Source organism: Phaseolus vulgaris, chromosome 1, assembly GCF_051622355.1.
Source record: "Phaseolus vulgaris cultivar YP4 chromosome 1, ASM5162235v1, whole genome shotgun sequence".
Taxonomy (NCBI): Eukaryota; Viridiplantae; Streptophyta; class Magnoliopsida; order Fabales; family Fabaceae; genus Phaseolus; species Phaseolus vulgaris.
The window spans coordinates 21987258-22001678 of NC_143498.1; the positions used below are offsets into that span (position 1 = coordinate 21987258).

Sequence of the window (14421 nt, forward strand, 5' to 3'; positions counted from 1 at the left end):
AATGTCTTTGAATCTTGAAAAGATGGAAAGTGTATCTTGACTTATTGGACGATCCATGGATGAATTGTTCGTGGCCAAATGTTTTAGTTCTTGACCAAATCTTCCTCCATAAAATTCAGATATTTTAAGTTCTCCCTATTTTTATAGTGTTGTATTTTTATCAACAATATCTTTTTTGTAATCGTCTTTATTCTGGACATAGCACATTAGAAGTGTATTCAGGATTGGATTTGTCTCCTTCTACTCCCAAAATCAGCATAAATTTCTGTCTACCAAGAACAGTGGGCAGCATGTGTACTCTCACGTGCATGTGCACGCATTATTATGCCATTCATTCACACCCCATGCTTTGATCATATAGAAAAACATGCTTTAAAAAGTGAGTTTAACTCATTCTCAACATCAGCTGAGGGTAAAACAAATATTCATCTTGGGGTAATACCACATTATTTTACGTCACCTTATTTCATGCCTTTTTTCACTCCCATGCCTTACTTTTGTATTGGATTTGGCAAACTTCAACTAAATTGCTATTGATGTTAAATCAAAACCTTACCGAAAGCAAAACAGAGAAAATAGCTTCAATGAGAGCAAATTGAATTTTGTTTTAACTTTCCAATTAAATGAAACTAAATTTCTTTTTTATCAACATTTTATTAAGCAATTCGATTTGCTTAAAGTGATATTTAAACATACAATGCATATGTTGACGTCTATAATAGCATTGTTTTATTTAAACTTGATACTTCTCTTATGAAATAGTTTTGACATGTTTCATTAATGTTGCTTCAGAATATTAAATTAAATAAACGGTATGGTTTTTAATTATTAAAAGTCCTTAACTATTTGATAAGAAAAAAAACTCCTTCACTAATGAAAACTAATATATTCTATAAATGCAACTCCTCATCAACATTTATGTTAATTAATTAAAAGGCAGAAAACACGGGAGAGAGATTGATCTATATATGAAGATAATTCATAGAAAAAAGCTTACATGACTAAATGAAATTGAAACTCAAGCTCGTTCGATTTTTAAGAGGTCGATATTCTAGCAAGAGTTATTGTTTTTATATATTATAAATAGATAGATGTTATTTCATAAAAACTATCTTAAGCTGCTAATTCTTTGTGAACATCTAATATGCATGAAGAGAGGGAGGGAAGGAGTAGTTTTTTTTTGACAAGACACTATTATTTACTTTTTTTAACTAAAATATCTTAGAAAAATGTTATTTGACAAAAGTAGGACGAAAACACCAGTTTACAATTGTAATGTGTCACAGTATAATTTTAAAATTGTGTTTTAGAAAAGAAAAAAGAACTTACTCCAGTAGAAAAATGGTACAGTGTTATTAATATATGATCACTCATGATACTAACAAGCCATGAAGGTAATATTTTGAAAATGTTGTTAAAAAAAAAAGTGTATTGAGAGAGAGAGAGAGAGAGCAGTGAAGAAGGTACTAGCGTTGCGAAAAACACAATGACTTATGTTGTGTTGTCAAGTCTTGGGCCAGGGTAAATGGATATGAATATGATCACAAGCACTAGGCAAATGTTTAAAAGCTTGTTCCTAAATTGTGTAATCAAAAAGTGTGTAGGGGAATACAAGGAAAATATTTTAAGAATACCCGTGAATCCTTGTTTTTCTAATCTTCACCACTCCACTACTTTTTGACTTCACTGAATCCAACTTAGGCTAAAAAGTTGGTACAAAAATAATGGGTCTCAGAATCTGACCCACCAGATTTTCGTTTACGTTATTCCTTGTTTCAGATAAAGTACCAATCGATCGAGTTTTCTGCTTCAGAATGGACCAGATGCCAACCTCTCATCACCTCCTTAACCTGTTCAACACCACAAATTTACATTATGTTTTTTGATCCCAGAATGACACACGTATCAAATGCTTGGACCAAACACAGCACAACACCACAATCTAAGTCACAGCGAAACACTCCAACTAATGTATCATAGTATCTGTAGTTATGTTGTATTTTGTATCCTGGTGCAGTTTCCCTACTTCACTTGAAATGCATCATGCTTTTTAAGAACCAACCACGCTAACTTTGAAATCACAGCTTTAAATCATTCTAGCCAACTGCAACTGAGATTAGTCTTTAAAAAACTGCTGCTTTGTTATATGGGCCATGGAATGATGAAAATTGCGTACATGACATATGATCACTAACATTTAACATTTGGTTCACCACTTTCAAGAAATCAAACATGTTTGCAAACACACCACTCCAACGTAGACATTTTCTTTCTAACACTCTTTACAATTTGATTTTTAGAAATCATCCATTTTGGCAAGTGTGAGAAAGAGTGTCACTAACAAGCATAGTCCTTTCTGAAACAAACATGAGTGACAGTGTCTGAAGAAGTGAAAAATAAAAATGGTTTCCTAAGATATTGGTGTTGAAGGATAAAAGAAGAGAAAAGAATGAGATAAGGGTTGATTCCTAAGAATGGACGGTGGGTAATATTTTTTTCCATGGTAGTGGCAATGGTCAACTTAGGATATACATTATCTCTTGGACCTATATATCTATAGCCCTTCTTTCATGCCTTAACTTTACCATGCATTATAGTTAATCTTCTTTTGTCTGCTCTTCATTAGCCATACACTTTCCACTGCTTCCATCATTTCTATCCTCACTGTTTCACAGATTATATTCTCTGTAATCTCTATACTTCCTTCTCATCTTTCATTCTTGGAAACTCCAGCTATGTCTTTGCTTTTATGTGTAAAAGTTGCATGTACTTAGGAGACATAGTGCTATCCATGTAAGCTTCTTTTGCATTGATGGGAGACCCTTTGTTTATGTCTTGCCTGTTTTTTTCTTCATGTTTTTTTGCCTTTCATTGGAATTTAGGTTTCAAAATATAACAACTTCAAATTTCAAGGTTTCCACTTTTTATTCCTTCATTCAAGTACTAAGAAAATAGGTGTGTTTAGGGCACTTTTAGATTAGGTAACATTTTAATCTTTTAGTCCTTTTTCTTCATCACCATGTCAAGAAAGTGAAAAGTGTTTAACATTTTAAACTTTTAGTTGCTTCTCCTTGGTGATGCCAATAAGGTTTAGAATAAAGTTTACTTCACAATGTAGCAATAAAAAAACAATAACTTTTAAACCGTTTTTCAGAATAAAATATTATAATAACATAATAAATCTTTTAAGTGTAAGTGAACAGAACTGATATCAAGTTGTCATATTTTAAGGTGTTTCATTTTAGTTATTTTCTAATATAATTTATCAACTTTCTTTTAACTCTTCTAACATTTTAATTGGTAACTATTTTAAATTAAAATTTAAAAATAAAGAAATTTTAGCATCCCATTCAATATTGTAGTCATTCAACTATTATCTTGTAATATAGTTTATTTCATCAAATTCAATAAAACACATCATTTTGAATTAATTTCTTGGCAACAAATACAATCATAACTATTAATTCTACAAGCATTTACACAATACTCAAATTTATAATATAGTTTAATAATTCTAATAGAAATCTCTACATATAAACTAATTTTAGGAACCAAAATAATTGGTTATTATAAAAATTAAATTAGACATCATTTTATAAATTGATATTTAAAGTGATTTCTATTATTAATAAAGATCTACAAAGCAGTTTCTAAATTGATATCTAACCATCAACTACCAAAGTTTTCTAAATTAGTCTCTAAATTAGTCTCCAGACTAATTTATAATATAAAATAATTAGTAACTAAAACATTGGTAGCTAATTTATAAATTATTTTATAAATTTTATTAATAATAGAAATCACTTTAGAGACCAATAATTTTATAGTCTATAAAATAATATATGATTTATTTAATAATTTTATCAATAAATCGAATGTCTATACGAATGTGTGACTTTTCATCAATAAATCCAATGTTTATAACTTTTAAATGAATAATAAACTTCTAAAATATTTTTAAACGTCTCTATGCACATAAGTATTTTTAAATTATATAATATTGCTAAAGAATTATTATAAATAATATGATAAAATGTATCATTTAATATATTTTTTAGAAATATATCTTAAGAAAACGTAGGAGCCTAAGGATCCTATTTCCATCACCATATTTACATCATATCTTAAAAGTGTAGGAAGATATGTTTGTTTTCTTATTTTGCTAACATAAAGTTCAAAAGAGAGCTATTTGAGAGTAGTTGTAGAAGCCAAAATGAGTGAAGCATATAGGGTGTCATAGGAACCATGTGGTTCATGTCAAATAGCTTTTGAAACCATGGGGACCATTTTTCTCTTCTCCCAATCAGAGGATTAATAAATATTAATTTCTGCAAAAATAGTCATAAGAAGTCATCAACTTGGCCAATTAAGTCTTTAATCCTATAAAGGTTTTCAACCTAAATAACATTGTTGCACTTAGATTTGTTTAAAAGGCTATGCATTATTTTAAAATTAATGATGGTCCATGGACTTAATACATAAATTAGTCAATCCAATAATCTATCTGCATTTTTCTTTTTATGTTTATCCTCTTTCTATATAAACATTCCTTCGTCTAGTCATATCTGTCTTTTATGTATATTTAAAAAAATATTATCTAGAAGAATGATTTCCTCAAACATTTTTTGAATAAACAAGTTAGAATGTAATAATCCAACGTAAAATTGGTGAGATGGATTGTGTAATCTTAATCCACTAATTTACCTAACCTGTTTAGAGTTAAAGAACGGTCCAGTGGAATTAGTTATTTTTTTTTAAAATATTAAATGTTAGTTGTAGGGATGGTAAAGTTTATCGGACTAGACGAGATAGGTTAACATTTTTAAATCTGTCAATCTATTTTGGTTTGACACGTCTAATTCGTCAACCCAGTCACTTACAAGTGGGAAGGGACATACTAGCCCACCAACCTACAATAATTTAAGTGGGACGAGACAACCTTTTGAACTCATCAATCTGTTTTGGCCTATTCTGCCAACTTGGTGGGCCATAGGCAGGGTGGAGCGGGCTAGTCCCCCAATCCGCCCTTTTTTTTTTCTACAATTTTAAAGATGAATCTCATATTTTGGAATTCAAATTGGTGATGATTAATGTTTTCTAAAACTTTATTTATATTAATTTCTGTATACAGTTAATTGATTGAAGTATTGTTGTTATTTATTTTATTTTATTAGTCATTAATTTTTTTATTAAAATATTAAATTTTGATTCAATTTTATTGTTCAAAAAGTGATATTAATAACTACAACTTAATAAATATATCAAAAATAAAAAAATTATAAAAAATTCTTGTTTTTTAAAAAAGTGACAAGGCAGCTTGTCACTAGAACGAAATTAATTACCAGTTTTAGCCTGTATAATTTTGACGGACCAGCCTTTCCCATTCCACTTTTAACTAGTCAGTGACACTTCGGGTCCAAACAAGCCTAAATCACCTGTTTTGTCACCCTATATTAAACTTTGATTTATATCTTTCTATTTTAATAGATTTTTTCCACCTTAGTATTAGATTGGTTGAATATATTTTCCCCAAACTGCTTTATGAGTTAATATGCTATTTTATAACTTGTATTTTTAAAATTTTATTAATTTAATGCAGAAGGCGTCTTCTTAAGTGAGATGGATTATATTTCTTAAACCTATTTTATTTGGATCGATTCATTTCATTTCGCTCAAATCAAAGCTCATTAAAATTAAATGGAGATAAATTGAGTCACTATAACATTCTTTAAAGAACTACTTATGACTTTTTTAGTTAAAAACTTGGAAATATCATTGAAGTAAATGAATTCTTATAGGATTTGTCTGTACAAACAACTACAACCAAGGTTGTTTAAGTACTTAAAAAACATTTCTTTCCAAGTCAAAAAAAATAAACGGAAATGATTTTTTTTTTACATCTTAAAAAATATGAATTTAGAAAATGAGAAAAGCTTTTCAAATTAGGCATGTTGAAACTAATTTTAATTTGTAAAAATATTATTCAATTGTTTTTTTTTTTTGTAGATTTAAAAATAGTTATGAAAAAGTGGTGGAAGGAGATTGTATATAGATGTTGTTAGTGGATTGTGTGAAGTGACAAGGAGAAACCATAGAAATCAAAAGTAACGAATAATTTCCAGATTTTGTGTCAATCAATTTCATATTATAAAGGATAAAATTTTTAAAAATTATAATGATGAAAAGTAATACATTTAAGTTAAAATTTGATTATGACTTAAGTTAAATACATCGAAATTGTTTCATCTTTCATGTTAGTAGTTTTTTAAAATTTAATTATTTTGGTAATTAATATGTTGTATTTGGTAAAAAATCCATAGTATATTATGAAGTAGAGATATTTGATCCTGAGAATAAGCATGAGAGTGAAATGTTAGAAGAGTGAGGTTGGTGAGATGCAGAAGTAGATGCATATAAAGGGAGGTTTGAAGATCGAGAAGTGTCTAAAGCAAGTGTTGTTATAGTCACCTCAACAGCTGGAGGCAGTGTGAAAAATATACAAAATAAACTTGGTGATTCCCAAGACTTGTGTCTCCGAGCACCTTTGAAATTTTCTGTTATCTTTCACTCACTTATTTTGTATAGATCCCAAATATTCACTCCCAAGAGAGAAAAGAAAAGAGTGTTCTATTTTAATAGGCCACTCCATGTTAGAGGTAGCTGAGTGGTGATGGGCACAGTAGAAATGATCATTGCATTTCACATGAAGCCTTTGGTCTTTTTCCTTTGGCTCTTTGTCCCCTCATTGGGCAAACACTTGCTAAGCTGTGAGACACCTTCACCTGATTCTTCTGGCTACCATTGCATTCAAAATGTCTCACACAACCAATGTGCAACATTTGCACTCTTTCTCACTAACTCCTACTACTCCTCTCTCTCCAACCTCACCTCTTACTTGGGACTCAATAAGTTTGTGCTAGCACAAGCAAATGGATTCTCTCCACACACTGAGTTCCTCTCCCTTCATCAACCCCTTCTCATACCAATTCATTGCATTTGCAAAGATGGCTTCTCTCATGCTCAGCTAACCAAAACTACTATCAAAGGAGAGAGCTTCTATGACATTGCTCAATCACTAGAGGGCTTGACAACCTGCAAGGCTATTAGGGATAACAACCCTGGTGTGTCACCTTGGAATCTTGATGACCAACTCAGCTTGATTATCCCATTGAGTTGTTCTTGCCCGTTTTCATCCCAAGTTAGACCGCAGCCAAAGCTTCTGGTTTCTTATCCTGTAAGTGAAGGTGATACAATTTCCAATTTGGCCTCCAAGTTCAATATTACTGAACAAGCTATTGTCTCTGCTAATAACATATCATTACAAGGTCTCAGGGCTAGAACTGCTCTTCCACCCTTTACCTCTATTCTCATTCCACTTAATGGTAAGCCAATCATTGGTCCTTTGGTTAAACCCAAGGAACCTAATTCTAGCTTTCAAACAAACAGCATCCCTGTATTAAGTCCACACAACAAGTCACCAATGTGGAAGACTGAATTGTTCATTGGGCTAGCTGGGGTTGCACTTGGAGTCTGCATTGCTCTTGCTGCAGCCTTTTTCTTCATCAGATTGAAGCACAAGAAGGGGGAAGAGAATTCATGCAAAGAAGGTGGAGATATGGAGCTGCAACATCTGAATCAAAGTGTGAGAACCACCTCCACTAGTGACAAGAAAGTTTCATTTGAGGGGTCTCAGGATACTCTTGATGTGAAAATTGTTGATGCCACATCGCGCAAGATGTTGCTGGAGACATACACCATTGAGAATATGAGAAAAGCAACTGAAGATTTCAGCTCAAGCAATCACATTGAAGGATCAGTATATCACGGCCGTCTGAATGGGAAGAACATGGCAATCAAGAGAACAAAGGCAGCAACAGTCTCAAAGATAGATCTTGGCCTTTTCCATGATGCACTTCACAACCACCCCAACATACTTAGGCTTCTTGGAACAAGCATGTCAGATGGGAAGGAGCAAGAAGAGTCATTTTTAGTTTCTGAGTATGCCAAAAATGGTTCATTGAAAGATTGGCTTCATGGTGGATTAGCCATCAAGAACCAATTCATTGCTTCTTGCTACTGTTTCCTGACATGGAGCCAAAGGCTCAGGATCTGCCTTGATGTGGCCAGTGCCTTGCAGTATATGCACCATGTTATGAATCCCTGCTATGTGCATAGAAATGTAAAGAGCAGGAACATCTTTTTGGATGAAGAATTTGGTGCCAAGATAGGGAATTTTGGTATGGCAGGTTGTGTTGAGCATGACACTGAGGATCCACACTTCTATTCCACCAACCCCGCCTCTTGGAGCCTTGGTTATTTGGCACCTGAATATGTGCACCAAGGTATAATTTCCCCAAGCATTGATATCTTTGCCTATGGGGTGGTTTTGCTAGAGGTTTTATCTGGTCAAACTCCTATAAGCAGGCCTAATGAGAAGGGAGAAGGAAGCATTTGGCTCACGGATAAAATCAAGTCCATCTTGGTGTCTGAAAATGTGAATGAACTAAGGGGTTGGATAGACAGTGCATTAGGGGAGAACTATTCATTCGATGCAGCAGTGACCATTGTCAACATTGCAAGAGCTTGTGTGGAGGAAGATTCTTCTTTGAGACCAAGTGCAAGGGAAATTGTTGAGAAGCTTTCGAGATTGGTGGAGGAATTACCAGAAGGGGAACAACACATGTCAATGAGTGAAAGCTCTAGCAAACCTCTGGTGAAGGCAGTGGAAAACAACAATCTTGAGTGAATCTACTGAAGGAAGGAATCAAAGTAGTTCTAGTGATCCTAGTTTTTGGACATTATATAAAATCTTGTTCATTTTACTGCCTACAGGCAATGCTTACCTAAAATTTCTCTATCTCTTGGCTCTTCTCATGTACCTGCTCCTTTTTTATGTATGTAATTACTATAACAAATCAGAATAAGATACAAAGCTGTTTCCTTTTTCTATTCCAGGAGCATGTTACAATACAAAATAACTTATCACGTACTAGCTACAAAAACAGTCAGAGAAGCATCTTCCATCTATTTTATCTGAATGTTTCTATGCTTCATCAAATACGGCTATGTTAACTGATTCAGCCAAAGAATAGCAATTGTAGACGTAGAAAGAGGAGATAAACTGGTTAATATCATAGCTTACTTGATCATGTGGACCAAATCTACTTATGACCTTGGTGCCATTGATATCCTGCATTTGCTCCCAGAGGAAGATTCATTTTAATAGCATATTACAGAAGTAAGTGTTCTTATATGAATGGAATTTGGAACATGATGCTGGCCAGAAGCCTGATGACCCTAGCAAGCAATCTGTCAGACCTCTCTATATGTGGAGAACTTATAGCATGAATGCTATAGAAGCACACTCAAAAAATGCTGTTTTGGAATTATGGCAAACAAAAAAATCAGGAAAGGAGAAGAAGGGAAACAAAATAACTTAAATATTCTGAGCTGAAAGCAAAGACTATGATATTTTATTGATCAAAACAATGTTTACACTTACAATTATTTACAATCATTAAAGACTAAAAGCAAACTAACAAATTAAAGAGATATACTTATGAATAACTAAAAGACTTGCTCCTCAAATAAAAGTAGTAACCGATTGACTTGCTTTTCAAATTCCTCGAATAAGTGTTGGACTATTATTAATTTATTTGTTCATCAAATTGAAACAAAACTATAAATTTACATGCAATACATAAATAAATATTTACACTCCTCCTTGCTTTAAGGATTGGAAACTTCATTCTTCTGTCTTAGGAACTTGAACTTATTGATGGGTATTGGCTTGGTCAAGACATTTCCAACTTGGTTTTCGTATAGCAAATAACGAATCCACTTTTCTACACTTCTCTTAAAAAATATAAGTTAATATTGAAATGCTTTTAGTTTTTCCATAAAAGATGGGATTATGGGATATTGTTATTCTAGCTTGGTTCCTACTCCTTGTTAAGGTGAATTGAATCTTCCCTTAACTACAGAACTTAGTTCATAACAATGTTAGCAACAACAAATTCATCTTTTGTTGTAGATTGACAACAATTTCTTATTTTTGTAAGCCGCATAAGAAAAAGATCGATCCAAAGTCAAAATAGTGTTAGAATTTATGGCCTTAAACGAGAGGGGGGTGAATTGTTTAAGAAGGATTTTTGAAAATTTTTAAGCTTAGAATGGAAATACTTCAGAAGAACCTTGATTGAGAATTCAGTTTTTCCAAAACAAACAGCAAAAAGCACAAAGCTGGAAAAAAAATCGGTTGTTTTAACGAAACAAACGGTTGTTTATACCAGTTCCAAAATATCAAACTGAATTAAAGAGATAGGGATAGAGAAATTGTACACAGTTGTTTATACTGGTTCACTCCAATCCAGAGCTACATCCAGTCTTCTCAGAAACCCTGAGGAAATCCACTAAGCAATCACCACTTGATCACTTACACCACAACCAAGAGAATGACCTTGAACACCTCAAGAAACACACTCTCCTTGGCCAACACTAAGATTGCTGATCTTGAACACCTCAAGAACACACAGCCAATCTCAGCAACACACACAAACGAATTGTTCAGCAGTTTACAAAGATTACACTTGTTACAGATGGAAATCTGAAATCAATACAAGTAGAATCCCTATTCAGCACCGTGATCAATCTCTCAACTATTTAGCAGTCTCAGAATACTTTGAAAAAACTCTTCTTCGTAAAACTTTGTTTCAAGATTCTTAATATATCAAAACTGTTTTTTTTTTTGGAATATATCTAAGAATATAGTTTGTTATCAAATCTTAACAAACTCTTAATTGCATTTAAAATAGATTGGTCAAAGCATTTAATGACTGGAGCGTATTCAGTTAAAGCATTTAAAGCTCAGTCAAAGAAAACAGTTTTTCTGTTATGGTTTTAAAACAATCAATCGATTGTTTCATCGAATCAATCGGTTGTTTTGTTACTTAACAAAATACACCATTCAAAAACAGTTTTCAAACTTTCTCAAAACACCTAAGTGTAAACAATCGGTTGTTTCGACAAAACAATCGGTTGTTTCAACTTAGTTTGAAAATCATTTTGCTTTGTTAAAATTGAGATGCTAATTGCTTTGAGATTTAATCTAAGTGTTGATTACAACATTGAACTACCCCAGAACAAGGCTGAAACCAGCACAACAGCATCAAGCAAAGCAGAGGCTTCATCATCCTTCAAAGGATTTGGATTCTTCAAAACATTGAACTCCACTTGTTTCAACAAATAGTACCTTGAAGTACTTCACATATCATTGCCTGAGAAGTGAATTAACTTGAAAATTTCAATCTTCTTGTATATAAGACCAAAATTGCATGTTCCTTTGACATATCTAAACACAACCTTTTTGGAGCGAATAGCATTGGGGTGAATTTCACTTGCACAATGGGTAAATTAAGGCAAAATTCTTACAAAACTTAATGGTAGGCCGAGTGGTTAAGATACGTCAAACAATCAATTATGTTACTAAACTATGTCTCATGTATTTTCCTTGCTCCCTCTTCCTTACCAAGCTTTTCCTTTTGATTCATTGGAGTGCTCATTTTTTTACAATCTTCAAGTTTAAAATTTTCAAAATTTCATTGACATATTTTCAAAATTTTCACAAAATAGTTTTTCAATCCCAATAAGATAAATTTAGCTACTCATGATAAAGCTTACACACAAACTCTTGCATGAACAACTTCAACAAAGGACATGGAATCTTGAATGTTGCTTGCTAGCTGAGGCTGGTCTCTTCTGCCTTGAGTACACTCATGTTTCAACCTCCAAATGAAGGACCATGACCTCTCTATTTAAAGAGTTTAATGAGGAGTTCTGATGACTCTTTATTTCGGAAAATGTACTGAGTTTGAAGTAATAAATTGTTCCTAAGGACGATATCGAATCCACAAGGAACAATTCCAAACTCTCAAGTATAATATTCACTAAATATTAAAGGATGTTCAAAAGTTTGTTTGAAAGGTTGTTTGTATCATGAATTTAAATAAGAAATTTAAATGAAACAAAATAAATGATTAAAATAATTCAATTGAGAAAATTGGAATTGAGGTTAATCCTTCTCACTCTTCTGTATTTTCAATGAATAAAAACATAACATTCCAACTTGATTGACATTGATGCACATATAAAAATCATTCATATCAATTCCTTGCATATAAAATTATTAAGATTGTCTTCTAAATATCGATTTCTCACATACTTATAAAAACGTTCTTATCATTACGAACAAATATTATAAAACAATTAACATTTCAAATATATTCCTAGCATTCAAATATGTTAATCATTATCATTTAGGTCAGATACTTAGAAGTACTTGCCAGTCAAATCTAAGGATCAAAATCATGAATAAAATTTAAACTTTAAGAATAAAATGATAATATCAATCTCATTCAAGAACAAAATATTATAAATAAATATCACCTCAATACATAAGAGTTTGAACATATTACTCCCAATCCTAAAGGAAAGACCTAGCCATTCATAGTGGCCATTACAAGCATGGAAAGCTGATGTCTTTTCTACGACAAGTGCACCGCGTTGTCAAAAGTAATAATTTGTCCCTAAGGACGAATATCGAACCCACAAGGAACAATTGAATAATCAAGTAAATTTAACTAAATATAAAACAAAATAATAAAATTTTGTTGAAAGTTGTTATGATGGTAATTATTAATAAGAAAACAAGTCAAAGATTTTGTTGTTTCACTTGGAAAAATAGGGATTGGGGTTCATCTTTCTCACTTTTTTGTATTTTGATTAGCATGACAATATTTTGTCCTTTGATTGATATTGATGCCCGTATAAAAATCATTTATATCGATTCCTCGCATATAAAATTATTAAAATGCTTGTTGAATATTGATTCCTCGCATATTTACAAAAACAACTTATCATTAAGATAAGACGTTGATAGCAATTAACATTTCAAATCTATTCCTAACATTCAAATATGTTAAGCATTATAGTTTGGGTCAGAATCTTAGAAGTACTTTCCATTCAAATCTAAGTTTTGAGATAATGGAAAACCAAGCATTACAAACAAAACAATAATACCAATCATCAATCAAGAAAAAAATATTATGTTTAGATATCACCTCAATACATAAGAGTTTGAACATATTACTCTCAATCCCAAAGGGTAGAATTAACCACACATGATGGCTGTTACAAACAGGGAGAGCGAGAAAAGAAGATTTCAGATGTTTCTCCTTGACGGTTGCCTCCTCTAGGGTTTTTAACACCTCTTATTCTCCCAATTGGATTACAATTCACTCAATGGTGTTTTCCTCTCAATCTTGCACACTGGGGTTGTGCCTCTAGCCCTCTATTTTGTTTGAATTAAAAGCTTTAAACAAGAGGGGGGGGGGGGGGGTGTGAATTGTTTAATGAAAGATTTTCGAAAATACTGGACAAAAATGAAGATTAATACAAAATCACAGAAGAAGCAATCAGATCAGCCAAGAAACAAAACTGTTTTAAATTGATTCCAAAAAATCAATTAGTTGTTTATGCGAATCAACCGATTGTTTTTATCAGCAATTTACAAAAACACATATCAAACAGTTTTAAAGCAGTGAGGGATAGAGAAATTCACACACAATGTTTATACTGGTTCACTCTTAACCTGAGCTACATCCAGTCCCCAGAAACCCCTGGGTATTCCGCTAGGTAATCAATCACATAATACACAACACAAATACCAAAGAGGTGATCTTGAACCCTTCAAGAAAACTCACCCTCTTTGAAACAAGAGGTGATCTTGAACCCTTCAAGAAAACTCACCCTCTTTGAAACACAAACACTACAAGTTAGAACACCCTCTGAATGTAGACACCATTATCTTACAAAGTTTAACAAATATAAATGAAGTACAAGTAAGAACAGGAATGATCACACCTGATACAAAAGGATTACAACAGTTCCTATTCCACTCTTAACCAAAGTAAAGCCTAAAGCAATCTTGCAATCTTGAAAAACTTTTAATCTTTTTGGTAATCTAATCTATCTTATTATCATAGATGTAAACACCAGTTGTATAGTCTAAAAAATAGTCGTTTAAGAGTTTTAATCAGGGGCTAAAATAATTTAGAATCATGGAAAACAAATTTACCAGACTTAACCAATTTTGTTAAGATTTTTAAAAAACAATCGATTGAAAGCTCGATTCAACTGATTGAGTTGGCCTGGACTGTGTGGTTGGCCAATTTTAGCCTTTTCAAATCCTTTTCAAAACCACCAAGTGTAAAACAACCGATAGAAACGATAAATCATCAGGTTGTTTTTCACTATGAAAAACACTTTTCTTTTTGAAAGAACTTGATTGATTCAGTTTTGGATTAAGCTAAGAGTGAATTGAAAAATTCTAATCTACCCAAAACCCATTCCCACAAGCAGAAA

General features: G+C 32.3%; 1 protein-coding gene across 1 annotated transcript; it reads left to right on the forward strand.

Annotated features, from left to right (window-relative positions):
• The first annotated feature begins 6399 nt into the window (after positions 1–6399).
• Positions 6400–8949, forward strand: LYK2 (Protein kinase superfamily protein). Its single transcript, XM_068616097.2, has one exon. It carries the CDS (start codon positions 6671–6673, stop codon positions 8744–8746), a length of 2076 nt encoding a protein of 691 aa, XP_068472198.1. The 5' UTR covers positions 6400–6670; the 3' UTR covers positions 8747–8949.
• The last annotated feature ends 5472 nt before the right edge of the window (positions 8950–14421 follow it).